The 27,795-nt window shown below is 54.0% G+C and overlaps 2 protein-coding genes across 2 annotated transcripts in view; one reads left to right on the top strand and one right to left on the bottom strand.

The window, feature by feature from the left end:
• Positions 1-1,556: 1,556 nt before the first annotated feature.
• LOC102288146 (galanin receptor type 3) lies at positions 1,557-2,829 on the top strand. Its single transcript, XM_005907733.2, has one exon. The coding sequence runs from the start codon at positions 1,801-1,803 to the stop codon at positions 2,827-2,829; it is 1,029 nt and encodes a 342-aa protein (XP_005907795.2). The 5' UTR covers positions 1,557-1,800.
• A 3,173-nt stretch (positions 2,830-6,002) lies between these two features.
• CPNE5 (copine 5) overlaps positions 6,003-27,795 on the bottom strand; it is a 103,694-nt gene continuing 81,901 nt past the window's right edge. Inside the window, 10 exon segments of the mRNA XM_070360911.1 lie at positions 6,003-7,656; positions 8,895-8,968; positions 9,384-9,441; positions 10,199-10,301; positions 10,545-10,672; positions 11,279-11,460; positions 13,479-13,525; positions 18,408-18,469; positions 22,439-22,492; positions 26,693-26,768. Of these exon segments, the coding sequence (XP_070217012.1) occupies positions 7,438-7,656; positions 8,895-8,968; positions 9,384-9,441; positions 10,199-10,301; positions 10,545-10,672; positions 11,279-11,460; positions 13,479-13,525; positions 18,408-18,469; positions 22,439-22,492; positions 26,693-26,768 (1,003 nt within the window). The 3' untranslated portion in view covers positions 6,003-7,437.

Genomic DNA, 27,795 nt, shown 5'->3' with positions numbered 1-27,795 from the left:
GGCCTGTCTGAGACATGCAAGACGAAGGCATCAGCCCCTGAGCCAGCTCTGGGATGACTTGACCCCGTCTCTCAGCCTGTGCGCTCTCACGCTGGGATTCCCCACATCCTCAGCAGAGGTGATGGGCTGGGTGCAGTGCAGCAGTTCCCCTACCCTGCCAGTAGGCAGCTCAGCATGGCCACTGAAGGCAGTGGTTCCCAAGCTGGTCTTTCAAAACTGCCAAAGCCCAAACCAGTCAGATCGGGTCTTTGGAGTGTGACCCATGAATTAATATTTTTTTGGCTGCACCAAGTGACATGAGGTATCTTAAATTCCCTGACCAGAGATTTGAACCCGTGCCCTCTGAAGTGGAAGCGCAGAGTCTTAACCACTGACCGCCCAGGAAGTCCCAGGATTAGTGTTATTTTGTTTTTAAACTCCTCAGCTGATCCCAATGTGCAAACATGCTTGGGAACCACTTGTTGGGGCTTTATTACTTTCTCAAAGCGCTTGCATATTCATTTTTCCACTTGAACTTCAAATTAAAACTTGCTCATTTCACAGGCAGCGTGAGGTTTTGTTTAAAAACATGTATAGTGCATATATATATTTATATACTAAATAAATATATATACTATGCTAAATATATAATAATATATATGCTATACTAAATACATATACTACACTACATACATATACTACATAAGTATACTAAGTACAGTATACTTGTATGTATATGACACTAGTATATATATATAGTATACACACTACATATATGTAGTATACTTCTACATGTATGTAGTACACTAAGTATATCTATATATACTAAGTCTGCTACTGCTAAGTCGCTTCAGTCGTGTCTGACTCTGTGCAACCCCATAGACAGCAGCCCACCAGGCTCCCCCGTCCTTGGGATTCTCCAGGCACTGGAGTGGGTTGCCATTTCCTTCTCCAATGCATGAAAGTGAGAAGTGAAAGTGAAGTTGCTCAGTCGTGTCCGACTCTTCGAGACCCCATGGACTGCAGCCTACCAAGCTCCTCCGTCCAGGGGATTTTCCAGGCGAGAGTATTGGAGTGGGGTGCCATTGCCTTCTCCAATACTTAGTATATATAATACTTGCTATATATATATACTTAGTATACTACATATATGTAGTGTGTATACTATATATATATACTAGTGTCATATACATACTAGTAATATATATAGTATTATATATATTCTAATATATAATAATATATAATATATAGTAATATATAATATATAGTAATATACAATATTACAATATTATATATACTATAATAATATATTATATATATATATATAATATTATAGTAATATCATATATATATATATATAGATATATATACTATATATATACTATAATAAACATATATACTAATATATAAATATTTATCAGATTCAATTTGTACTCCCTGCAAAATTTTAGAAATACAGCAGTTATGAAGAAAATGAAAATCACCTCCATCTCGTCCTTGAGGGACATTTACTGTTGACACCTGTTTTACTTCCTTTATTTCCTCGATTCCTTACAGATGAGGCTGAGCAGCACAAGCCACACGAGCTGCACACCAGACCGTGGCACTCCCAAGTAGCAGAGTCAGGATTTGAACCCAGGGCACTGACGGGGCACTGATAGAGCCCATCCCACCAGTTGCTGAGAGGTCTGGAGGGGCTGGGGCAGGCCCGGGGCACCCACCGTGTGCAGGGGTCTGCGAAAGGAGGGAGCTCAGCAGGGAAAGAGGAAGGCGGCCCGCGGGCTGGCTTCTGCGCTGTCCTCGTGGGCCTGGAGCAGCAGAATGCAGGCCAACACCACGTCCAGCGCCGGGCTCACGGCCACAGCCGAGCAACCACTTCGACTCGTCTTTGCGGGGGTCTGTGGCCTCATCCTGCTGGTGGGGTTGCTGGCCAATGGGCTGATGCTGCTGGTGGTGGGCCGGGGCCCGGGCGCCCCCTGCCCGCTCCTCTCCTTGACCAACAGCCTCATGGTGAACATCACGCTGTCCGACCTGCTCTTCCTGGCCTGTGTGGTGCCGGTGCTCCTGCTGAGCTTCCTGCAGCAGGACTGGTGGCTGGGCCCCACCGTCTGCACCACCAGCCAGGCCGCCAACAGCGCCACCATGTTCTGCACCTTCTACAGCATGGTGGCCACGGCGCTCCTGAACCACGTGGCTGTGGCCCGGCCCGACCTGGCCCTCCCGTCTGGCCCAGGTGCCCGCCGGCTGCTCTGCGGGGCCATGTGGGCCCTGGGCCTCACGGCCTCGCTGCCCACCTGGCTGTTCCAGCGAGCAGTCGTGGAGGAGGGGGCCTGGGCCTGCCTCTTGCTTCTGAACCCTGCTCAGACCTCCTGCTACTTCACGCTCCTGGGAGCCCTGGCCTTCCTGCCTTGCGTGCTGGGGCTGGGCTGCTCTTTCGGCCACATGGGCTGGCTTCTGTGGACGCAGCCCCGGGGCCCTGTCGGGGAGAGCGCCCGGGAGCATCGGGAGAACACCGGGCTCATCCTCATAGTGCTGGTGGTCTTCATGCTGATGTGGGGGCCCTGCTCCGTGCTGGGCTACGTGGCGGCTGTGGGTGACCTGCCTGCCACGCCCGTGGCTTACGTGGCCTCCAGCCTCTGCACTCTCCTGGCCTACTCCAATTGCGCTGTCAGCCCCCTCCTCTGCTTCTACCTCTCTCGCCCCTTCCGGGCCAGGCTCGAGGACCTCTTTCGCAGGCCACTGGCAGCCAGGCATCCCAGGGCTGCGGGCGGAGCTGGTGTGGTGATGGAGAGTGTCCAGCCTGGACGTGATGGGGCCTCGGGAAGCCCCTGGGGCCTGGTGGGGGTCTGAGAGGTTAGGCTGATGGGAAGGCTGAAATTCAATAGAGATGGGAAGACCCCTAATGACATTAGATCCCATCCCCTCCATTTTACCAGTGGGGAGACGAAGATCCAGAGATGGGAGGCAGCCCAGCAAAGGTGATGCAGCAGTTAAATAGCAACTAGATCAAGGCACGCGTTTTACCTTGGGGCTCAGATGGATACCTATGGGCTCCAGGGCTTTTTAGTTGTATAACCTGAAAAGTCCCTTAACCTCTCTATGCCTCAGTTTTCTTGTCTGGAAAGTAGAATCCTGATAGTACCCTTTACACAGGTTGTTACGAAGATAAACTTCCCGAATATACAGTGCTTAAAAGAATGCCTGGTGCTTAGTAAATGAGTATTGGTCATTACTATTATTAGTATAATCTCATTTTTGTTAATTCAGGGGCATTTGAAATGAGAGTGGGAAAGGGACTTCTAAAGGCTGAGAAGTGAGTAGCAGAATGATCTGAGGGCTGATAAACTGGGGTCCTCAATCCTGAAGGCCTGGAGATTGAATGGGCAGACTGAATAGGGGCTCGTAGTCTGGGGAGGGGGGGCCCTTCAATCTCCTCTCCCTTCTCTGCTTGCCCTCCCCCAGCTCTGCCACACACACACTTCTCAGCACACTATAGGAACCCCATGAAGTAAAGTCAAAGTGGAGCCATGAGTCTGTGAATTCCTGAACACCTTCTTCTCTGTGGTTTCTCTTCCTGATGTGGCCGGGGCAGGGATGCCTTTTGAGGCCTCTTCCTTCTCTCCAGAACCAAATGGCTTCACCTCTGCTACTCCATCCCCTCTGAGAAGTCCCAACTCCATGCCCTCCTTCAGGCCTCCTGGGGGAAAGCCTCAGGCTTTTGTGTTGGCCTAGGAACCAGGGAGATGTGTCTCTACTGATATTCCCAAGACAGCATGTTCTGCTTGGTGACGGTGTCACAGCTAGATACACACACACACACACACAAACACGCACACACACACACACGCACACACACCAGGGTCAAAAAGCTTAAGAAATGTAGTCTCTTTGCCATAAGACTAATCAGAGCCTCAAACACCCTGACAGCCCCTGGGACTCTCTGAGACGGGCTTGGAGCCAGCAGCTTCCCAAAACCCCTGCCAGGGAACCAGTGTTCCGTGGAACACATTGTTGGGAAAGAACTCAGGAGAGAAGCTACTGTCTATAGCACAGTGAAGACGCTCTCGGCGCCCTGGGGCAGCGGCTCTGAGCCTCAATTCCCCTGCCAGGCGGCGGTCTTCTCCTCCCAACCCTTTCCCATGGGTGCCCAAGGTGAGGGAAATCAGGCCACTGGTTATGGGAACTTCCTTCTTCTCGAGCTGTGACCCAACCCGGTTCCCACTCAAAGCGGATTGGAATGCAAGTCAGAGGGGCATCTAATTATAAGGATAGTGGTGAATCAGCTCTAATTTACTATAAAATCGTCAGAAGCAAGCACGTCCCAAACTTTGGTGTAATTAGTACAAGTGTCTTGTGATGTGCAGGTTGGGAATGGCTGCCTGGAGGGCTAATCCAAGAGCAAACTCTCCCAGAGAAGGGAGAGATCCCTTTTCCCTGTGATCCTGGGCCCTCATGGCCACAGGAGGCCATGTGTGGCCACAGGAGGCTTTATATGTGAACAGCGATGAGGAGGAAGGTGGTGTTTATTGCACACTGAGCGCAGCAGGTCCTGTGCATGTCACACGATTCATATGTGCACATCTGCATGTTATTCTGGCCCTATGACAGTCCTGCAAGGGAGGAGAGACGGCCCTGTCACACAGGTGCGGCAACTCATCCTGGACACATGATCTGTGTGTTGTCTAGGCTGGGGGTCCCTAACCCCTGGGCCACTGACTGATACTGATCCGTGGCCTGTTAGGAACAGGCCTACAGAGCTGGAGGTTAGCAGTGGGTGAGCAAACAAAGCTTCATCTGTATTTACAGCCACTCCCTATCGCTCACATTACCCCTTGAGCTCGGCTTCCTGTCAGATCAGCGGTGGCATAATGAATGTAATGTGCTTGAATTATCCTGAAACCATCTCCACAACCCCGTGGAAAAACTGTCTTCCAAGAAACCGGTCCCTGGTGCCCAAAAGGTTGGGGACCAGTGGTCTAGGCTGCCCCAAGAGTCCCCCTTTGGTACCCACAGATCCTGGCCCCTCCCCCTGGTTCCGTCTTGATACCCTAGGGTGGTAGTATTTATTGCTTATTTCTCCAGAGCAGGGGTTAGAGGCCTGTGAAGGGTGCGACTGTGTGTGAGCAGGGTCTCCAAACCTGAGCAGGGCCTGGCACTAATGCTCACTCAACACTTGCTGAGAGATGAGTGAGCAAATGCAATGAAGTCACTCACAGAATAATCTGATCCTGTTGCTCACCTCTCTCACCTCCTTAGTGGCTCCCTGATTGACTCAGAGTAACACTGAAGACCTTACTGTGACCCACAAGGCCCTGCACATTCCAGATTCTCCACCCCCAAGCCCATCTCCTGCACTGTCCCCTCCTTGCTGCTTTTGGCTGCCCCCTGTGGCATGCAGGATCTTAGTTCCCTGACCAGAGATTGAACCTGTGCCCCCTGCAATGGAAGTGTGGAGTCTTAACCACTGGAGCACCAAGGAAACGCCGCCTCTTCCCTCCTTAATGCAGGTTCAACCCACTGGCTTCCTGCTGTCCTTCAAACACACCACAGGGCCTTCTATGTGCTGCTCCTGCTCCTTGAAGCCCTCTTGCCTCAGAGACCAGTATGCCCCTCTCTCTCCTTTGCTCAGGGTTCATCTAACTGTCATCTCCTCGGAGAGGCCCCCTCCCCGACCACCTCATTTAAAATGTCACCTTGTCCCTCTCTATCCTCTTATTCTCCTTTGTGACACTTACCACCACTGGAAATCGTTATTTACCTATTCATTTATGTGCTTACTGTGTTTCCCCTGTCCTGTCGCGTGTCTGCCGTAAGCTCGACACGGAGACGGGGACCCCATGTTTCGTTCACTGCTGCATCCGCAGTGCCTAGCACGGACCCCGGCACATAGCTGTTCAGCACATTTTTGTTGAATAAAAGAGGGGAAAAAAGAGAGCGAGGAGCACCTGGACGCTCACACAGCAACATCTGTGCTATTTTTCAAAGGACAAAGGAAAACAAAGAACTTTAGTAAAAGAATCCAATTTACTTCAGTTTAAGGCAAATTCCACACAGAGACTGTCTCAGAGACGGGCACAGGACCAGACAGCATAGAAACGCCACCGTCATGCATGATGGGGAGGGAAGCAGTGTCTGCAACAGATGCGGTGTGGCCTGGTCTCCACCAGGCATGGGAGATTCAGTGGGCAGAGGAGCCCCATGCAGCAGGAGGGACTGGCATGCATGACCTGTTCCCCAGATGGGTAAAGGCTGGGCAGCTGGGGTGGGGGCCCAGGCATGAGATCATCTTTCTCACCTTTCCCACAACAGGGGCAAGGGCTCTGGCTCAGAGGCCAGGAGCCCAAGGCTGAGGGACTAGGGTGGATATGGGGTGATGGGATGGAACAGGGTGACCCTAGAGCCAAGACGGCCTTAAAGGGCAGCACTAGTGAGGAGTGGGATGGGGGAAGCTGGACACAGGATAACTGTGGACTCTCAGACTATCAGAGCTGAAGGTAAACCCAGGGCCATCTGGTCAACCCTCTTGCCTTACAGATGTGGAAACTGAGATCCAGAAGGTAGAAAGGCCTTGCCTGGGTTCCTGCAGCCAGCAGGGGCTGGAGGCAGGGTTGAACCCAGGGATCCCCCATCCCCATGGGATAGAGGGGCAGTGTCAGAGTGCTGGAGCAGGGCTGCTTTTTGCCCAAGCCTCCAGGTGGGTGGTAAAGGATTGCACCCCAAGGACCCTGGGCAGCCTCTGGGGAAAGAAGGGGCTGTCTGAGGCCAGGAGCCAACTGCGAAGGTCTCTATGGGCCCAGACCAGGAGAGGCCTGTGGATTTCTGTCTAGAACCAGCATCATACTGGGCTGGAGAGGCACCAGAAAGGACTCCGTGCCTGATAAGCTTCCGTTCCTCGCCCACCACGCGGCCTCCATCCATTACCACCGCGTCCCCTTCATGGGTCTGTAGTACTCCCACTGCATGCAAGGGTCCCAGCGAGGGGGTCACGTGTTTGGGCATTCCTCAAAGCCCAGCAGCCTCATGGGGTTCATTGGCAACAGGGACAGGATAGATACTGAGGTGGGGGTCAGGGGGCTGGTATAGGAGTAGATACCACAGGAGCAGGGGACCTGGTGGTGGGAGGCTCAGCCCAGGCTCAGGGTGATAAAGGAGCAGACGAAGATTGCCCGGGTGGGCTGAGGGGGACCCCAATGGTCCTGATTAACATCTTCCTGGCTGGTCCAGAACCAGGCGTCGGTGAAAGAAGAGAAGGAGGGGCCCAGATCCCCAACTCCATCACCTGTACCTCCAGACTTCAGGGTGTGGGGCAGTATGGGAGGAGTCTCCAGAAGCCCCGCCCCGCCAGCCTCCCAGGCACACGTGTTCCATAGGCTGGGCAGGGTGGACCGCAGCAGGGTCTGGGCGCCCCGCCTACCTTTCTACTGGCCTAAGCCCCAGCCATCTGAGCAGACCACATGCTCAGATGTGCGTGTGCAGCGGGGAAGCTGGGGGTGTGCGGGCCGGAGACTGTGGGGGAGAGCGAGCAGTGGCCATGGGCGGGGAGCGTGGGCGGATGCCCTGTGCCTTCATGTAGGACACCAGTTGGTCGGGGATCTCGGCCAGCACGTCACGGGCCAGGCGCGCCATGCTCAGCACGTGGTTGCCCGTGCGGTCCACGTAGTCCCTGAAGGGCACGAACTGTCCAGCAGGGGGAGGCAGGGTGAGGCCAGGTCTCCCTCTGGACACCAGGCCCCACCCCCAAATCTCCAGGCCTGGGCTCCTGTCCCACTCCTGCCCAGCCTCTGCCTGGCTTGACCCAAGCCTTCCTCAGCATAGTGATTCTCTAAAGGGTGGCATCATAGTCATTGTTCTTTCATTCACTCAAAAAATAACTTATTGAACACTGTTCATGCCAGGACACACAACTGAACAAGATTCCTTAATCTCTGATTAAGTATCTGCACCAAGCAGAGGCACTTAGCAGAACTTAGCAGACACTCAGGAAATGCTGAAGGGAATCCCTGGTTTCTGGGAAATGGACCCTGCAGGTCTCCTCCCACCTCTGCAGCAGAGTCCCTTCTGTCTCTTTGGGTTCCCTTTCTGGCCCAACACCTACAGTTCCACTCCTATGGCTTCCTCCCAGGAGATGTCTGCCTCCCCATGCCCCCCTACCCCCGACTCCCGTGCCTCAGGCTCACTTCTGCCTCCAGGCCTTTGCACGCACCTCCCAGACTGCCCTTCTTCAGTTGCTAGCCCCCCAGCTTTGGTCTCCACATCTGGAATGATCCCTCCCCCATTTTAATTTTTTTAATGGGGGTGGAGGCAGTATGGAGACCGTCGGGGGTTTTTATTTTATTCTGAATCTCCTAAGCACCAGGCACTCAGTCTGCAGCAGAGTCACAGAGGGGTGTGTGCTTACTGAGGTGCATTCTGAGGCTTGACTAGACAGGGATTCCCTGAGGACAAAGACCTGTCTGCTGTTACATTTGCCATTCTCCGCGGAGAGGCTGGCACTGATTCAGTGAACCAGGCAACACTCATTCTTGAAAAGGGCTGCAGCAGCCCTTTAGACACCGCCTCCACCTTCATAGGGTTTGCCATCTCACTTCGGAAGGCAGCCCAGCAGAAAGCAACAGAAGGTGTGAGAAACTAGGCCTCTGTGTTCTACAGGAGACGCTGCAGGCTCAGGGAGGGCAGGGTGTGAGCGTTCCAGTTGGGGTAACACCAGGCTAGGGGTGAGTCTCAGACATGGTGGGGGGGTGTCCAGCCCCACAACTGACTCCTATCTCCTTCTATGATGGCCAAGCCATTTTAGGACTACCAATGCCTCCCTCCAGGGCCCCTTTCCAGAGAAGCCCCCAGAAGGGGGAGTGAGGTCAGCCTGGCTAGGGGGGCTCTTCTGTTTTCTGTGGGGAAAGCCAAGGTCTGGGCTTCACCTGGACAATGTCCCGCTCGGCCAGCTTTCCCCGGGAGGAGATCCGCACATCATCGCCATCTAGTTCCACCATGGCTGTTGGGGGGAGGGGGTAAAGACAAGGGATGGGGGAACTAACCGGAGGGCACCTGAGCCCGGCAGGACAGAGGCCGCCGGCCCAGGCCCCCGCGTCAGAGATGAGAAAGCTGAAGCCAGGAGACAGGAGGAGCCCAGTCCCGGGCAGCCCTCCCTGCCCCCACCCCGCGCAGGATCCCAGGGTGGAGGCTGGAGGAGTGACTTGGGGCCTCCTCCCCACAGCCTTGGGGTGTGGGCGTGGGGTACACACCTTGACACACCCCTCCCTGTGCAAACAAACGCACTCTCACACCCTGCCTGCTCACCCAGACAGTCTCACACAGACCGGGGTATGAGTCCTTGCTCTTTTGGGAGGGGTCACTCCCAAGGGCCTGAAGCCTCTGGGGAAACATGTCAGGGGGCAGTGGGGACTCACCGTCGAACTCTGCCTGGCCCACGCCGATGATGATGATGGACATGGGGAGTTTGGCAGCCTGGGAGGCAACATGGGAGATGACACGGGAGGTGGAGGTGGGTGGGAGGGGTGGGGGCCCAGCCAAGGGGCCAGTTAAAAGGAAGGGGAGATTGTGGGTAGGGAAGGGAAGGGGTGGGCCACAGAAGAAAGGAAGGCAGTCAGGGAAGAATTGGAGAAGTGGAGGATGGAGACACACAGAGAAACACAGAAAAAGAAGGAGGCGGGAAAGAGGGCATAGACCAAAGGGAACGGAGGTGGGGACACCAGAGAGGAAGTGGGAATCGAGAAGGAGGGAGGCAGAGGGGAGGCGGGTCACAGGTCTGCTTCTGCAAGACACCCCGTCCTCTCCTCTGTCTCTGGACCTCCATCATGTGGGACAGCTTTTACGTGGGCCTGGAGGGAGGGCCAGCTGTGGCCAGAGCCCCTGTGCAGGGAGACCACCCCGTCTCCACCTCTTGGGACCTCCCATCTCTTCTACCTGGCCAAGCCGGGCTGGGGTCTGGGGCAGCAGTCCCAGAGGTGGGTTACCGAGAGAGCCATAGGAGTCTGGAGGGAGTGGACCACCCAGTGTGATGAAGAGGTAGGTACAGAGTTTGTCAGTAGGATCCTTCATCAGCCGGACCCCCTTTGCCCCCCAAACCCTGCTGTTGGCCCTCCAGGTTCTACAGCGAGAAACCAGGAGTGGTCCCGAAGAGGGCAGGGAGAAGAGAGGCCATGCCCCACAGGTCTCCGCAAAGGAGGCACTTCCCCACCCCCTGTCCCCACGCCCCGCTCACGTTGACGATCGCCTCCTTGGTCTGCGCCATGTCCGAGATGACCCCATCTGTGATGATGAGCAGCACCGAGTACTGGGAGCCGTCCTGCACTGCGGCCGCGTTCCTGGGGCAGGGCAGGGGGTGGCGGTCTGTCTGCTGGGACGCTGGGCACGCCGTCCCCCCACACAAGGACCCTGAACACTGGTGTGACAGCTCTTTGGTGGAAAGGGGATCTTTTTAGGGTCAGGGCACCCCCATAAGTAAATCAGTGGGAAGAGACACGCCCTCCCACCTTCCTGAAAGGATGGGGAGGGAAGGAAGCCCCTTGTGAGCTGCGGGGAGGGCTGTCCAGTGACCCCGTGCTCACCTGGCCACATGGGTGACCACGGGGGCGAAGTTGGTGGGGCCGTAGAGCTGCACCGTGCGCAGACTGTGGTGGTAGGCCTCTAGGATGCCATCGATGCCGCAGCACGAGGGGTTCTCCTGGTTGCCATTCTGGGAGCACAGCGGGTGGGGAGCTGAGCCCAGGAAGGAAGGAGGGGTGGGAAGGAGGGCAGAGGGGTGGTCTGGGGGGGAGGCTGGGCCAGGATGGAGGAGGCCTGCAGGCCTGGGCCCTCCTAGACTCTTCTCTGGTGGGGGCTTGGGGGTGGGGGCTGGGAGAGAGCCCCAGGGCCCACCATGACGGGCCCCACAAGCTCCAGGTGCGCAGTGTCCAGACGGGCTCCTTGTCCTACTCCCTGTGTCTGCTGAGACACATCCTCCCATCCTAGAATTACCTGCAGTTGTTCAGACCCCAACGCACACCCTTTTTATCCTCATTTCTGAGGTCTTAGGGAATAGTTCAGCCATGACTCCACTCCACCTCCACCAGGGTCTTGTTGGGAAAAGGAGGGCAGAGCCCACTGTGGGTGGCTTCACAGGGGAGATGATTGTGACCGAAGTGGGGAGTGGGGTTCTGATCTGAGCTCTGATACAAGTCCCGCTCCAAGCCCCAGCAGGCAGCCTGCCCCGACAAAGCCCGCAGCTCAAGTCCCCAGGTGGGCAGGATGGGCAAGGCCTCCCTACCCCAGGCCACAGCCCTTTCTCCCGGGGGTCTCCTACCAGTGGGAACTCATGGGACACCCTGCCATCCGGGGGCAGCTTGGCCCCGAAGCCGAGGGCGGGGAACATCTTGTCGCTGTCGTAGTGCTGGATGATCTCCCCGACGGCGGTCAGCGCCAGCGCGTAGGCGTTCAGCTGGTAGGGGCTCATGTAGTGCAGCGACGTGGACTGCGAGGGGTTCCCTGCGAAGTGGGTACAAGGGGGTACACTGGATGGCCCGGACATGCCAAGTCACCGGGCTCGGAATGCAGAAGGGGTGTCCAACGGCACCCCTTTCCTTCCCTTACTGAGCGTTCAATCCTTGAGCAAACCATGGCTGCGAAACCCTCCGAATGGAACCTGAGTCCCTCCTCTGTGAATCTAGCCTCTTGCTCGTAGGACTGCAGCAGCCTGATCTCCAGGTCTCTGCCCTGTGTCCACACTCAGCACACCCACCAGGCTGAGTCTACATCAAAACTCACCTAATCACACCTCTTCTCTGCTCAAAATGCCCCGATGTTTCCATTTCACCCAGAGCTGAATCTAAAGTCCTTATGAGGGCCCACACAGCCCCACTGGAACTGGCCTCCAGTGACACCTCTCCGCATCTCCTACCATCCCGTTACTCCCTCGGTTCCAGCGTCTAGCCATCCCCGCCTCAGGGCCTTGGCAAAGACTGTTCCCTCCACTCTGGGACATCCTTCCACAGATGTGCGCATGCCTTCCTCCCTCCCTTTTCAGGTCTGCTGTGGTCTTCCCTGGAGCCTGTTGAAAGCTACAGTCCCCACCCCTCTTCCTGGCTTGTTCTCCATAGCCCTTGTTACCACTGATATGGTCCATATATTAGTTACTTGTTTATTAACGAGAGTAGTACAGCACAGGCTGCCAAGTATTAATCCTTTTTCTACTTCCTGCTGTGTGATCTTGGATACGAATGCGTAACCACTCAGCCTCAGTCTCCCCAGCAGTAGAATGGGGGTAATAATAGTCCCCAGGCTTCCCTGGTGGCTCAGATGGTAAAGAACCTGCCTGGAATGCAGGAGACCTGGGTTCAATCCCTAGGTTGAGAAGATCCCCTGGAGAAGGGAATGGCAACCTACTTGCAGTATTCTTGCCTGGAGAATCCCATGGACAGAGGAGCCTGGTGGGCTACGGTCCATGGGATCGCAAAGAGTCAGAGACAGCTGATCAACTAACACTATACTATACTATACTAATAATAGTCCCCGCCTCACTGGACTACTGTGAGGATTAAACATATGTTACTGTAACTCTCCTCATTGTTATGAATACTAAGCACCGTACCCCCTGGCCGCCCCCCCAGTTCTGATGTCTCAGCACTCTGCCGTGGTAGGGCCTTGCAGAGAGAGGTTTCTGACAAGCCTGCAGACTACCAGACCTGAGGAATTTCTGATTGTGCGGGGCTTAATGCAGGTGCAGAGTCCAAGGAAGGCTGTCATGGCTCTAACAGTTAGGCACTGATTGCTCCCAACCGCTCAGTCACCCTGGAGAAGGTCAGGGAAGGAAGGAAGCTGGGGCAGCCGAGCAGAGGCGAGGCCTGGAGCCCCCGGGTGCCCCACCTCCCAGTCCTGCCTCTGCCTCCCCTCCAGCCTGCAGGCTGGCCTGCACATCATGCTCCCGCTCGTGCTCGGTCGCTCAGTCGTATCTGACACTTTGCGACCCCAGGGACTGTAGCCCGCCAGGCTCCTCTGTCCGTGGGATTCTCCAGGCAAGAATACTTGGAGTGGGTTGCCATGCCCTCCTCCAGCGAATCGTCTCAACCCAAGAATCAAACCCGAGTCTCTTACATCTCCTGCATTGGCAAGCAGGTTCTTTGTCGCCAGTGCCACCTGGGAAGCCCTGGACTGCACAGGGGCTGTGCAGTCTGATCCTGCGAGGAGACACCCCTGCTCCAGGGCTCCCCACAGCGTGGCTCTCCTATTCCCCCAGGGAGGCTGTGTGTCCTCAAGAGCAAGGCTCAGGGTATGTAGGCCCAGAGCCCGGCTTTGTGAGTGACCACGATCCAATCAGCGAATGCCTTTGCCACCTTGGCTGTATCTTTGGTTCTCCAGGCCCAAGTTCCTCCTCTTTGGGAGGATGAGGCCAGAGAGTATGGAAGACCTGGCGTCCAGCTAGGGACAACTACCACAGTCCTGAAAAGCCCTCCCTTTTCCAGGCCCCTAGCCCCCACCCAGCTCCTTGGCCCATGCCCGCTACTCACCATTGGAGGCTGTGAAATCAATGGCCACCGTGAAGTTGATCTGGGTCCTAGAAGAAGGAGGACAACAGGGGAGTTAGCTGGCCAAAGGCAGGGCTGTGGGGAGGGCGAAGCGTACTGGACCGGAGTGAGAACCCCGGCTTCCGCCCCAGCCCTGCTGCATGCCATGTATGTAGTCTGGGTGAAGCATTTGTCTCCTTCAGGTCTGGAAAACTGGAAGCGTAGCGTCAGCCCCGCCTTCCCCCAGAGGACGGCTGTGAGCATTAAAAGAGTGAGGCAGTGGGACAGCTCTCCAAAGATGTTTACGTTCTGCTGGGCACATGTCTACGATTACTTATTTCCTCTCCAAACCCTGCCCCTGGGCCCACCGGAGGCCAGTGAAGTAGGGTTTCCCTGTATTCCTGGCTCAAATTTGGAGTCAGATTCAGGGTTAAACCCGATTTAGCCTTACTGTTTAACCTGGCAAAAAAAAAAAAAAAAAAAGACAAACAGGCATTGTGCATCTCCTGAGGGAAGAACAAAACACCACCCATGAAGCTGTCTTGCCAAAAAAATGGAACTGGAATCCAGCTGAGCTTCCAGAACTATCTACCAGCGGTTTACAGGAAACACAGGGGACAGAGGAATATGTTAAGCGACACTGGGGGGGATGCAGGGGGAGCCTGTGGGAAATTCTGTAGGAGCATTACTGGAAGGTCCCCCCTGGGCCGGCAGCATCAGGATCACGTGGGAATCTGTGAGGAGTCTCAGGCCCCCAGTGGACCTACTGAACCAGAATCCCTTGGTGGGGTGCAGGAATTTGTTTTAACAAGCCCTTCAGGCACTTGGGGAAACCACTAGATGAAAAGATAACGAGGAATTCCCTGGTGGTCCAGTGGTTAGAACTGGACGCCTTCTCTGCTGAGGGCATCCCGGTTTAATCCCTGGTCAGGGAACGAAGATCCCACAAGGAGCGGCGTGACCAAAAAACAAGATAATTATGAGACAAATCAACCAATCGCAATATATGGACCTTGCCTTGATTTTACATTCAAATAAGCCAATTCAAAAACATTATAAGACAACTGGAGAAATTTGAATACTGACTAGACAGTTGGCATTAAGGAACTACTTGGTTTTTAGGTGTGATTTTGGTATTGCTGTTATATTTTACAAAGAGAGAGTCCTTTTCTATTTTAGAGACACATCCTGAAGTAATTAGGGGATGAGATATGATGTCCGGATTTGCTTCAAAATAATTGGGTGGAAGGGTGAGTGTGTGGAACAAGACTGTCTGTGAGCTGGTAACTGTCGAATCTGGGTGGCGGGTACTTGGGGGCTTATCATACCGTCTCTCCACTTTTGCCTGTTTGGAATTTTTCCATAATAAAAAAAAATTAGGTTTTGAGGATTCATATTCAGGGTTAAAACTTTCTGAGGGTTTGGCTGTTCTGGGTTCCGTGCCAGATGCTGACAAAACAAAGCTGACAAGACACGAATCCCTGATAAAGTCTAGTCTTGTGATTCTCACACACAGTGAGTGTAGAGTCACCAGGGGAGCTTGTTTACAAAGACTGTCCCAGGGCCTCCCTCCCAGGGAGGGAGTTGGTCTGAGATGGGGCCCCAGAATCAGCAAACATCCCCTGCCTTCAAGCAGCGATTCTGAGGAGGGGGCTCTAGGATCACACCCGGGAAAACTCTGTTCTGAGTTGTGACCATGGATGATATACGGTGAGGTTCACCTTGGGCTTCCTGGGTGGCGCTAGTGGTAAAGAACCCGCCTGCCAATGCAGGAGACATAAGAGACCCGGGTTCGATCGCTGGGTCAGGAAGACCCCCTGAGAAGGGCATGGCAGCCCACTCCAGTATTCTTGCTTGGAGAACCCCATGGACAGAGGAGCCTGGCGGACTACAGTCCATGGGGTCACAAAGAGTCCACACGACTAAAGTGATTTAGCACGCACGCAGGGCTCACCTCACCTGCACCGAGCTGACAGTCCCTATCAGAAACCACAGCTCTCGCTCCACTTGATCACAGCTGAGCTGCTGCTCAGTGAACCTTCCATCTTCGGGAAGGGGGAAGGACATGGTGAGCAGGAGACCCCACCCAGGGTATGCTGGCCAGAGAGAGTCCTCCCCACACGCCTTCCCCCTTGTCTGCTGCCCTCGGCCAGAGCATTCAGTAGACGCCAAGCTCTGAGGGAGAAGGAGCCACAAGGTGGCAAGAGGTGGTTCTGGCCTGCGGGACTGCAGCTGAGGGACCCTGTCAGCCTGGCTCTTCCAAATAGAGCGTGAGAGAAGGGACTGCCCTGGTGGTCCAGGCGTTAAGACTGCACCTTCCAATGCAGGGGGTGAGAGTTCAAAGCCTGGTTGGGAAGCTAAGATCCCATATGCCTCGTAGCCAAAAAAACAAAACATAAAATAGAAGCATTGTTGTAACTCTTGAGAATCCCTTGAACTGCAAGGAGATCAAACCAGTCAATCCTAAAGGAAATTAGTCCTGAATATTCATTGGAAGGACTGATGCTGATGCTGAAACTCCCAATATTTTGGCCATCTGATGCGAAGAACCGACTCATTGGAAAAGACCCTGATGCTGGGAAAGACTGAAGGCAGAAGGAGAAGGGGACAACAGAGGATGAAGTGGTTGGATGGCATCACCGACTCAATGGACATGAGTTTGAGTAAGCTCCGGGAGTTGACGATGGACAGGGAAGCCTGGCGTGCTGCAGTCCATGGGGTCGCAAAGACTCAGACATGACTGAGCGACTGAACTGAACTGAATGTTGTAACAAATTCAATAAAGACTTTACAAAATGGTCCACATTAAAAAAAAAAGGTGAGGGAGAGGCGGGCTTTTTCACTCCTTAAGTAGTCTTTCCTGCTCTGGTTCTGAAATGGCTCAGGAAAGGAAAGGACTGAAAAGCAGGTACTTTTGTTGAAAAGTGACTCCCTGCAGACTCACCTCTCCTGCCTAAGGGCAAGGACAGGCTGCTCAGCAACCAGTTCCATCTCTGACTCCGACAAGGGGACAGAGGCACCCAGAGCCTTCCTCCTGGTCCAGGTGGGTGAGGGAGGAGAGAATCCCTAGACAAACGCCTCTATCAGCTGCCTGCCTGGACACGCACGCTGGCCTCTCGCTCCCTAGAGCTGACGGCTCCCTCACCCAGGCTCTCCAGAGTGTGAAGAGAGGAGAGGAGGAGGGCCAGGGCTTGCCTCTGTGAGCGCCCTCTCAGCAAGATGACGAGACCTCACAGCACCCAGCCCTTGGACTCATCCATCTCTCTCACACCCCTCCTCATAGCTATGAGGCAGATTCAATGGCGGTGGTGGTGGCGGTTGAGTCGCTCGGTCGTGTCTGACTCTTTGCGACCCCATGGACTGTAGTCCGCCAGGCTCCTCTGTCCATGGTGTTCTCCAGGCAAGAATACTGGAGCACGTTGCCATTTCCTTCTCCAGGGGATCTTCCAAACCCAGGAATCGAACCCAGGTCTCCTGCATTGCAGGCAGATTCTTTACCAACTGAGCTACAAGGGAAGCTTGGTGGATTCATTACTATGGAAGAAACGCAGCATGTGACGGTGAGATGAACCCTGCTGCTGACTAAGCGGCGTGGCCTCGGACATCTGTAAAATGGAGATAATCATCTTCCCTGGCCCCCTGTGTCCCGTAAATTGGGGGCAGTCTGCCCACGGACAGAGGAGCCTGGCGGGATATAGCCCATAGGGTCACACAGAGTCGGGCACAACCGAAGCGACTTAGTGTGCACGCATGCAAATGGGAAGGATAAACAGGATGAGGGCTGCTTGAAAATTACCATGGGATGTCAGGGGTGGTTTTTCAATAGGATAGAGCACAGAGCAGTTCTGATGGGGGAAGGAGCAAGGGCAGGGGCTGGAGTTGACGTTGGGGAGGGACGGGTAGGCCTCTGGGGGACTGCGGTAAGGGCGTGTGCTCAGCGGGGACAAGGAGAGCTGCAAGCCTGCGGGCTGCAGGCTCGAGGCAGCAGGGAGGCACGTCATGGGAGAGTAAGTGTGGCTTCCCAGGGCCTGACTCCTCCCTCTGCCCTGAGAACCAGGTGGCCGAGCGCTGGCTTGGCTGGGATGAACCTTTGGCAATGGCCCCGCCTGTCTCCTTTCCAGACAGGTGTAGTCACTCACCTGCCTGCACCTGTGGGCTCTCAGCTACCCACACCCCTGCCCTGGCACCTGTCCTGGCAGGGAGCGTGCTGGGCAGGACCTCACTGCAGAGTCAGGCTCTTTCTTCATGAGCTGTTTGGCTGGAGTCTCCAGGTTTCTCTGCTTGCCTTGGCCCGGAGGCCAACCCCTCTGGTTCTCTCTGTTCCTTAAACTTGTGTGGGATCATCCCCTGGCCTCTGTCCCAGTTTCTCCTGTTCCTCATAGGTCCCTAATGACACTGGGCAGGTTAATCACTGCCTCCCAGACAGACCATAGGTATCAGAAGCTCAGAGCAGGAAGGAACCTTAGAACTCACTTAATTCCAACCTCTCCGTGTGAGCGGAGGAGATGGATGCCCAGGGAGGGAAAGTGATATGCCCAAAGTACCCCAACCAGTTCACGGCAAAGAGGGGCCTAGGGCCTGGGCCTCCTGATGCCTAGATCAGGGCCTTTCCACCTCCCTAAGCCCTTAGTTCTCTTTGTCATGGAGTCTCATGGAGTCCCCACCACCTGCAGGTCCCCTCGGCACAGAGACCGCCCACGACCCAATCAAGCCCCCATGGCTCAGCAGCGCCCTCTGCAGCCACATCAGGGCCCTGCAGCGCTCTGGGGAGTCGTCTGAGCCCAAATACTGGAGGTCTGATCAGAGCCCAGCATCCCAGGCTCTGGCCAGGACCTCAGAGAGGCCAGGTGGGATCAGTTCGGCTCAGGTCCGTGTGTGTGGGCCCCTTCCCTCCCCCTGAGGCCAAAGAAACCAGGCTGCATCTCTTCTCACCCTCCTTTGATGTAATCGAGAAACGTGCACTCTGACTCCACAGCAAAGGAAAGCAGCGTGACCTTGAAAACAAAAAGAGGCTTGGTCAGCGGGGAGCACTGAGCGGGGAGGGGGTGCGGGGAGCTTTGCAGATGGTGATGGAGCCCCCAGCATGTGCCAGGTTTGCCCACATCATTGCAAACAGTGCCCATGACAACTCTGTGAAGTACTATTATTATCTCCACTTTCCAGCCCAGGAAACTGAGGCTCAAAGAAGTGATGCAGTGTGTCCAAGGACACTACCAGGACGTGGCCAAGGAAGATGGGAACTCAGATCTGTCTGGCCCCAGACCCTGTGCTCTTGACCTTGATGCCAAACTGCATCCTGGAAGGGCCCTGTCTCTGTCACTGGAGTACAGGGGCTCAAGCCGAGGAACTGAGTTTTCTGTGAGTGGACACGGGTGCGGAGGGAGAGGCGGGGTCCCCCCGACACAGGCCTAAGATCTGTCAGTGCTGACAAGCTTCGTGCTTCCATATTAATCCACTACCTATTAATCCTGAAGGGCTTCCTGTTGGCTCAGTGGTAAAGAATCCACCTGCCAATGTAGGAGACCCAGGTCGATCCCTGGGTCGGGAAGATTCCGTGGAGTAGGCAATGGCAACCCACTCCAGTGTTCTTGTTTGGAAAATTCCACGGACAGAAGAGCCTGGTGGGCTACAGTCCATGGGGTCACAAAGCGTTGGGACAGGACTGAGCACGCACATATGCATTAATCTTGAAATATGCCTCTTTGGTTTGCACTTGTTTTAAACCTTACTTGTCCCACCTCATTCCTCTAGCATTGCCCGATCTCTACCCTCTCAGACCCAAGCCCCTCCTAAGTAGCCTGTCCTTTCCCTGGAGGTAACTGAGCACCTGAGGCCCCCTTGCCTAAGCAGATGCTGCTTGACCTATGCCCCTGCCAACTTTGGCATCAGCTTTCCCAAGACAGGCAACTACCTGGCAGTGGGTTATGATAATGATTTAGGATCGTGGAGACAAATGAAAGCTTGGCAGTTCAGACCAGTTCAATCGCTCAGTTGTGTCCGACTCTTTGCGACCCCATGGACTGCAGCACACCAGGCTTCCCTGTCCATCAACAACTCCCGGAGCTTGCTCAGACTTATGTCCATCGAGTTGGTGATTGCATCCAACCGTCTCATCCTCTGTCATCCCTTTCTCGTCCTGCCTTCAATCTTGGCAAAGTCAATTAAATGAGGCGAGAATGGGGCGGGGACAGTTTACCAGGGTCTGAGAATTCCACGCTAGGATTTGTAGCGCCCCCTACTGGTACAGATTCTGTCATCTTTATCAACTCGGTGGGGAGACCACGTAGGGCTTCCCCTTGACAAAGCGGATGAGCCATTAGCCCAAATAACGGAGAGTCTGTGAGTACTGAGTTGGGCCTTGGAGACGCCCATTCGCTGTGGATGGACAAAGCCTCCCTAGTCTCTAGGAGTGGACTGTGGCAGTGGCCTCTCCTCTATGATCATTAGACTCCACGGGAAGCTTTTAAAACATCTTGCGGCTGGACTGAAGATCCCAAACCAATATCATCAGGCTTTCTGGAGTAGGGATATGGCTCTGGCTTATTTTTGGCTCCTCACTTGAGTTTAACATGCAGTCAGGGTTGAATCCCGCTTCAGGCCCTGGGATGAAGCAATTAATTGCTGAACTTGGCTGGCCATATGGATTGACTCAGGGACCTGGTACTCAGAGTGTGGTCCCTGAACAGCAGCATCAGCATCACACTGATGCTGGGTAGAAATGCAGACTCTTGGCATTTCAGCAAGATCCCCAGGAAATCCTGCACATAGCAAGTAAAGTATGGAAAGCACTAAATATAGATTCCTGGGCTCCCAGCCTGGGTTTCCTAAAATGGAACCCCAGGGACCTGGCCTGGGCATCTGTATTTTAATAGGGATCCTGAACCCTGAGTAATTTTTTTTTTTTTATGGTAAAGATTGGGAAATGCTGGATCAAAGGAAAGTCAGGAGATCTGGGCCTAGCCCTGCCCCTTCCCTAACTCACTGTGTGACCTGAGACATCATGTCCCCTCTCTGGGTCTCAGTTTCTTTATCGCTAAAGCAAGAAAGTTGGATGAGATCAGTGGGTTTCATACCTTATTTATTTATTTTTTTTTAGCTGTACATCTAATATTTCTTAGCTGGGGAATGTGCTGCCCTCTCAAGGGGCATTTGGGAACACGAGGGAGAGCTTTGGGGTCTCACAATGACTGGGGTTCTACTGCTAGCTATGGGCTCAGGCCAGGGAGGCTAAGCATCCCACCACATATGGGCAAGTCCTGTAAAACAAAGAATTATTCGGCCTCAAAGGCTGACAACATCCCCACTGAGAAACCCTGCAGCTTTGGACAAGAAATATTACTCCACGCCTGCATGTGAAGCAGTTATAATCAGAGAAGCGGTGGTCAGCAGAGTCCAGTTTACAGTCCTGCATCTCCCATGAGTCTGCCACAGCCACCCTGTGCCTTCAACAGGGTAGGGATGGTATATTAGACCCATCTTACAGATGGAGAAAATAAGGTTCCTTGGAGGAATCCTGGGGGCCCCCGCCTGTGACCTCGTCTGGTCTGGAGTTGCCGTTGCCCTGACTCAGATGGCTGCGTTTGGCTGTATTTGCTCCGGGGTGGTGGCCCTCTAGAGTGGGAGGGACTCTAGAGGGTACAGACTTGGGTATGTTTGTGCTGCTAAGACATCAGTTTGTTCTATAAATGCTTTGGTGGGCTCTACCTCAGGGCCTTTGCACATGCTGATCCCTACAGCTAGAACTCTTTTTCCTTGATATCCTTAATCCTTAGCTCCCTCACCTTGCTTAAATCTCTGCTTAAAGGTTATCTTCTCAGAGAAGCTTTCCTTGACTATTTTATATAAAATAGCAAGTTTTGGCCCTTGCATTCTCTATCAATTTATCTCACTATACTTTTAAAATTAATTTTTATTGGAGTATAGTTGCTTTACAATGGTGTGTTAGTTTTTTCTGTATAGCAAAGTGAACCAGCTGTATATTTACATGTATCCCCTCTTTTTCGGATTTTCTTCCCATTTAGGTCACCAAAGAGCACTGACCTGTGCTACTCAGGAGGTTCTCATTAGTTATCTGTTTTACGCATAGTATCAATACTCTGTATATGTAAACCCCAGTCTTCCAATTCATCCCACCCCTACCCCTTGGTATTTGTTTGTTTTCTATGTCTGTGTCTCTTTCTGCTTTGCAAGTAAGATCATCCATGTCATTCTTCTGGATTCCACACTTCACTATACTTTTTCCCACAGCACTCCCAACCACCTGACGCACACAGGTATTTGTGGGTGCACTTGTCTCCTGTCCCCACCCCCCAACTAGACAATAAGCACCAGGGGGCCAGGGATTTGCATCAGTCTTATTCCCTCCTGCCCCAAACAGTGCCTGGCACTTAGGAGCACACACTAAATATTTGTTGAAGAAATGCAGGAATGTGCTGAAGATCAGCCGCTGGAAGCCGCCGCTGGGCCAGGGTAATCCCAGGGTGGTCTCGGTTAAGGAGGGGCCGTGTCCACAGCAGCTGCAAGCTGCGGATTTAATTGTTGTGCTCACTGCCTTGTCTACCACCTTCCAGCTCTGTGACCTTGGTTGAGTCACTTCCCTGCCTGAGGCCTTGGTTTCCGCTCTTGTGACGAGGGGATGATAATGCCTGCCTCTTAAGGAAACAACCTGTGAAAAGCACCCCAATGGGGAATTTCCCAGAGTAAGAGCCCAATAAGTTCAAGTCCTTTTCCTTCCTGCAGGAAGAGCCCCTCACGGGAGTTTCTCTCTGGGATTTTTCATCCTGAATCACAGGGCCCATCCCCCCGACCCCCATTGCTCTGTCAGCCCCACCCCTCCCCACCCCTCCCCACCCCTAACCCCCAGGTCTGGTTCCCATGCCCTGCAGTAAAGCCACACAGACCACCGGACCCAGGGCGTGGCTCAGGAAGTCTACATCCGCCTCAGAGAGGGAGTGGCTACTCACTGTGCCCGAGTTCACATATTTCTTTTTCTTCATTTTCTTTTTTGGGTTTACCACCTGCCGAGAAAACAAACAAACAAAATAAAACCGAGTTACCAGCTAAGAAGGAGCGTTTCTGAACAGTCGGGGGCTGGGTGTGGCCCTGGGGCAGACGAGAAGGAGGAAGTCAAGGGTGACTTGGGAGACACAGAAGGAAGAAAGAGCTGGAGTTTAGGCACAGGTGGGAACTTCAGGTGGGAGGTCTGGCAAGCTGTGCAGGTGGAAATGGGGGAGAGAAGTCTGGGGGGAGAAACCCAGAACAGCCTCAGAACCACCACAGGTCTGAAGGCCACGCAGCGGACCCGGTGCTGCCTGACGGATTCGTAGGATGACAGTTCACTGGGAGGCTACTGAGACTGGGCACATTGCAGCCCCAAGACTACCCTGTGCCTGGATCTCTCAGTCTGTCCCATGAGGGTGTGGGGCTTCTAGAATTTACCGCATCTCAAACATCTACTCCAGAGCAGCTCTCCCACCAGAGGGGAATGAACACGGACTCCTGGGGGTCTGGGCATCACCAAAAGACCTGGCCACAAGCATATGTCTTTGAAGTCATTTCTGTTATCTTTAAATTAGCCTGTATTCCACATTTGCACTCTCTAATTATAACTGTTTCAATATTAAAGCACTGTTTTGTTCCAGATCTTCCTGTGAAGTGGGCACTGAGAAAACATCCTGTTTGTTCTGGGGTTTCCAGCACCACTGGGCACGCACACCCCCTCCCCGCCTCCCCATGTACCAGCCTCTCCAGCCCTAAGCTGCTGCACCCAAACGCCATGCAGGGGACCAGCACCCCCTAGGGGCCAGCAACCTCTCCACTCCAGGGCTGGAGTTCGAAGCCTTCTCCTCTCCCTCTCATGTCCCCAGCGTCTCCAGGGTCCCCAGGGCTGCTATGGGGTCTGCCCTCCTGTGCAAGGGGGTCCTGAGTGGCTCCCAGGACCAGGAGCTCTGTGGGCTCTGGACACAACGGTGAGCAAGACATGGCCCCCACCCCTGAGGATGTCATGGTCTTTGGGGCGGGGGGCGGGGCAGGGGGGAGGTAGGAAGTATGATAAGGGGTTCCCAGCTGGCGCTAGTGTAAAGAAGCCAGTGCAGGAGACCTAAGAGATGTGGGTTCAACCCCTGGGTCAGGAAGAGTCCCCTGGAGGAGGAAATGGCAACCCACTCCAGTATTCTTGCCTGGAGAATCCCATGGACAGAAGAGCCTGGTGGGCTACAGTCCACGGGGTCGCAAAGAGTCAGACACGACTAAAGCGACTTCGCACACACGCACGCATGTAGTATGATAAACAGGTAACATGCCTGTTTTTAGTGGGGGAGGAGGGAACAGGAGCACCCTCTTCAGACTTGGTGGGTGTGCAGGTAGGGCCTTCCTGGGGAAGGAGCATCACAGGCCGCCTCTGAGGCCCGGTAGAGGCCCAACCAGGTGAAGAAGAGCAAAGGGAGCCCCGGGGAGGCACCAGCACAAATGAAGCCACAGAGACTGAGCCAGTATGGAGGTTCAGAGAGCCTCAGATGGCATAAAGGGGCTGAAAGCGAGGGTGGGCAGAGGGACGGGGAACGGGCCAGACCCCAGGGGCTCCTAGAGCTGTGATGTATATGGCTGCTCATACACGCCCCCACCTCAGCTGCACAGAGATTGCAGGTCGCGGGGGCATGATGCTCGTGTGAAGGAGTTCGGCCTTTCCTTGTAGGTAAAGGGCCCTGTCGGACATCAGTTGGGGTGGAGGCTCCCCGCTCCCCTTGGTGAACCAGGCCGAGACAGCGGGTGAACAGCCAGGTAGTAAGCAGGGGAGCAGTGTGGTCAATTACCATTTTGTAGGCAGCTCTGGGTTACTGAGTAGAAGTGGAAAGGCCATTAGGGGGCTGTCGCAAAGCCCCCCACCCCCACAGGGGAGATGGTGACGGTGGGGGTGGACAGGAAGGAAGGGGACAAAGCTCAGAATATTCAGGTGGCAGGAGGAGCAGGATTCAGTCATGGACTGGGCGCGGGATGTGGGCAGAAGGCATCAGGGGTGCCTCCCCAGGGGCCAGAGGAGACGAGGGTGGCAGGGACTCGAGCCAGCGCATTAGTTTAGGAGGCTGAGTCTGAGGAGTGGCCACATACAGCTGGCCACATACACACACATCTGCGGCGGACACCCAGGCTGACGCCAGGGCCTGAGATGAGGGTCTTTCCTGGCAGAAGCCTATTCTCTCTTCAGGCACTTCAGACACTAGAAAGGCCTTCCTGAGCCTAAACTGGCCTCCCAGAGATGCCCTCCACAGTGCCAGACCTGCCCCTCGGCAGCCAGAATCTAATTTCTTTTCTCCCTGCCGGCGTTACCAGTGTGTGCAGACAGCACTTTGGCTTGCCAGTGTTGCAGTTTCTCTCGTTGTTCGCAAGGGAGCAGGGCTCAACGACCGAGAAAACAAGTCGATCTAACCTTTCCTGCTTTAAGCCTGAGAGATCATGGCCTCATCTGAGCCTGTCAAGCACCCTTAGAAGGCCAGACTCCAAGAGATCTGACCCCTTCCCTTCCCTTCCCTTCCCTAAAAATTTTCTTAGAAGACTCTAGGGACTTCCTTGGTGGTCCAGTGGTTGACTGTACTTCCAATGCAGGGGGTGGGCTTTAATCCCTGGTTGGGAAACTGAGATCCCATGTGCCATGTGGCATGGCCAAAAAAATGAGTAAATGAGAGTCTGGAGAGGGGCTTCCCTGCTGGCTCAGGGGTAAAGAATCTGCCTGCCAATGCAGGAGACATGGGTTCGATCCCTGATCCAGGAAGATCCCACATGCAGCAGAGCAATTAAACTCCTGCGTCACAACTGTGCTCTAGAGCCCACGTGCTGAGAGAGTAGCCCCCGCTCGCCACAACTAGATAAAAGCCCACACAGCAACAAAGACCCAGCACGGCCAAAAATAAAGAAATTAAAAAAAAGAAAGAGTCCAGAGAAAGAAGGAGCCTGCTGCGTGGGTGGGAGAAAAGAGACAGCTCCGTCCTTTGTCCTTGCAGAAAACAAAGCAATTAACTGTGAGTGTCAGAGCTCTTACAAAGCAATTCATCCACGTTCCATTCTCACAAATAGCCTTGTTAACTGAATTCAGCGTGGGTGTATAATAAGCACCTACTGTGTGCCTACGAGGACCCAGGCCAACGTGAACAGAGCAACAGAAAAGGCTGTCACTTAGTCTGCCCTCGGGGCGCTCCGGTCCAGCTGGAACACAAGACCTGTCCACTCGGGACAGAGATACAGGTTGAGGGAGGAACGCAAGGAGGGACTCAGATTCGGTGATGGGAGTCAAAGCCAGCTCTGCGACTTCACTCGCTGAGCGACATGAGGACAGGGCCAGCTCGTAGGACGGTTGTGAAATGTAAATCTCCTGGCACCCAGGCTCTCGACAGATGATACTAGGAGATAGCACTGACGTAATGCTCACCAGGGGCCAGGCGTGGTTCTAGTAATTTAATTCTCAGTGTGTACGGCACAGAGTGGGGCAGGAGCTCAACCAGGGTCACCCAGCTTATACACAGTAGAGCTGGGATAGGAACCCTGGGCCGTAAACGAGGGCTACAAGCATCTGCAGTTCAGTGGGTCTGGCATGAACTGTGCTGTTCATGGAGCTGCCTCACTTCTGTGCCAGAAAACAGGCCACCAGAGAGCAGGGCCTGATCTTGGTCTGTGAGGTTGGGAGCGTATCCTGAGAGAAGAGCACACACAGGCAGAGGCTCAGTGTAGAGACTGTCCTGAGGGCAGAGGCTCTTATCTGCCAAGAGACTGGGTGTCTTGTCCAAGGTTCCCCAGTCTAGATGGAGGCACCCCAGCTCCTGTCCCTCTCTTTCCTTCTAGGACAGAGAACACATTCTGCAGGCCCTGCAACTGCTCTGATGAAAGGGAGGACTCAGGACCTTGGGTCTGGAGCCAGGAACCTGCTGGTACCGTGCCCCACCAGCACTTCTATCCCCTTGCCTGATTGGAAGAGCTCTCTTCGGGGCTGGGGGTGTGGAATATAACTCAATGATCTGGAGTCGGATAAATTTAGATCATTAGCCTCTTCTGCCACTTTCTGAACTTGGGTCAAGTCCCCTCACTTCTTGGAGATTCAGTCTCTTGAACTGTGAAATAGGACAGTAACACCCACCTCACAGGAGAAGATGCAAAGACCCCAGCCCGGGCTCCCTGTGGGCCTCAGAGACTGTGGAAGCTACGTATCGTCAGAGCAAAGCCCACCTCACCTCATAGATGTTGAACTGGCTCTGCCCGCGGGCCAGCTCCCGGTAGCTGGTGGTGAACTCCCCAATGAAGTCGTGGCTGCAAGGGAAGGGCACTGCTGAGAACATGGACTCGAGGCCAGGCTGTTCACACCCATCCCACCCCATCTCATGTCCCTACGCCTGGCTCCAGCTCTGCCCAGCACCTCTGCTCCAGGGGTCCGTGCCAGCAGAGATGGTGGGGCCCTGGGAAGAGCCGAATGTCACCCATGGGGCCAGAAACCCAGCTGTAACCCAGCAAAGAGCAGGGTCTTGGAGAATGGGACTTACTTCTCATACACTGGACTGGAAGAAACAAGCTGGAATCAAGATTGCTGGGAGAAATATCAATAACCTCAGATATGCAGATGACACCACCCTTATGGCAGAAAGTGAAGAGGAACTCAAAAGCCTCTTGAGGAAAGTGAAAGTGGAGAGTGAAAAGTTTGGCTTAAAGCTCAACATTCAGAAAACGAAGATCATGGCATCCGGTCCCATCACTTCATGGGAAATAGATGGGGAAACAGTGGAAACAGTGTCAGACTTTGTTTTTCTGGGCTCCAAAATCACTGCAGATGGTGACTGCAGCCATGAAATTAAAAGACGCTTACTCCTTGGAAGGAAAGTTATGACCAACCTAGATAGCACATTGAAAAGCAGAGACATTACTTTGCCAACAAAGGTTCGTCTAGTCAAGGCTATGGTTTTTCCTGTGGTCATGTATGGATGTGAGAGTTGGACTGTGAAGGAGGCTGAGCGCCGAAGAATTGATGCTTTTGAACTGTGGTGTTGGAGAAGACTCTTGAGAGTCCCTTGGACTGCAAGGAGATCCAACCAGTCCATTCTGAAGGAGATCAGCCCTGGGATTTCTTTGGAAGGAATGATGCTAAAGCTGAAACTCCAGTACTTTGGCCACCTCATGCAAAGAGCTGACTCATTGGAAAAGACTCTGATGCTGGGAGGGATTGGGGGCAGGAGGAGAAGGGGACGATAGAGGATGAGATGGCTGGATGGCATCACTGACTCGATGGACGTGAGTCTGAGTGAACTCCGGGAGTTGGTGATGGACAGGGAGGCCTGGCGTGCTG

The sequence above is a fragment of the Bos mutus genome, chromosome 23 (genome assembly GCF_027580195.1).
Source record: "Bos mutus isolate GX-2022 chromosome 23, NWIPB_WYAK_1.1, whole genome shotgun sequence".
NCBI classification, from domain to species: Eukaryota; Metazoa; Chordata; class Mammalia; order Artiodactyla; family Bovidae; genus Bos; species Bos mutus.
Note: the sequence above shows the minus strand (reverse complement) of the source record. Positions and strands in the feature narration are given on the sequence as shown.

Excerpts from the sequence above, each read along its gene's own strand:
- LOC102288146 (XM_005907733.2), top strand. The coding sequence starts at position 1,801 with ATGCAGGCCAACACCACGTCCAGCGCCGGGCTCACGGCCACAGCCGAG.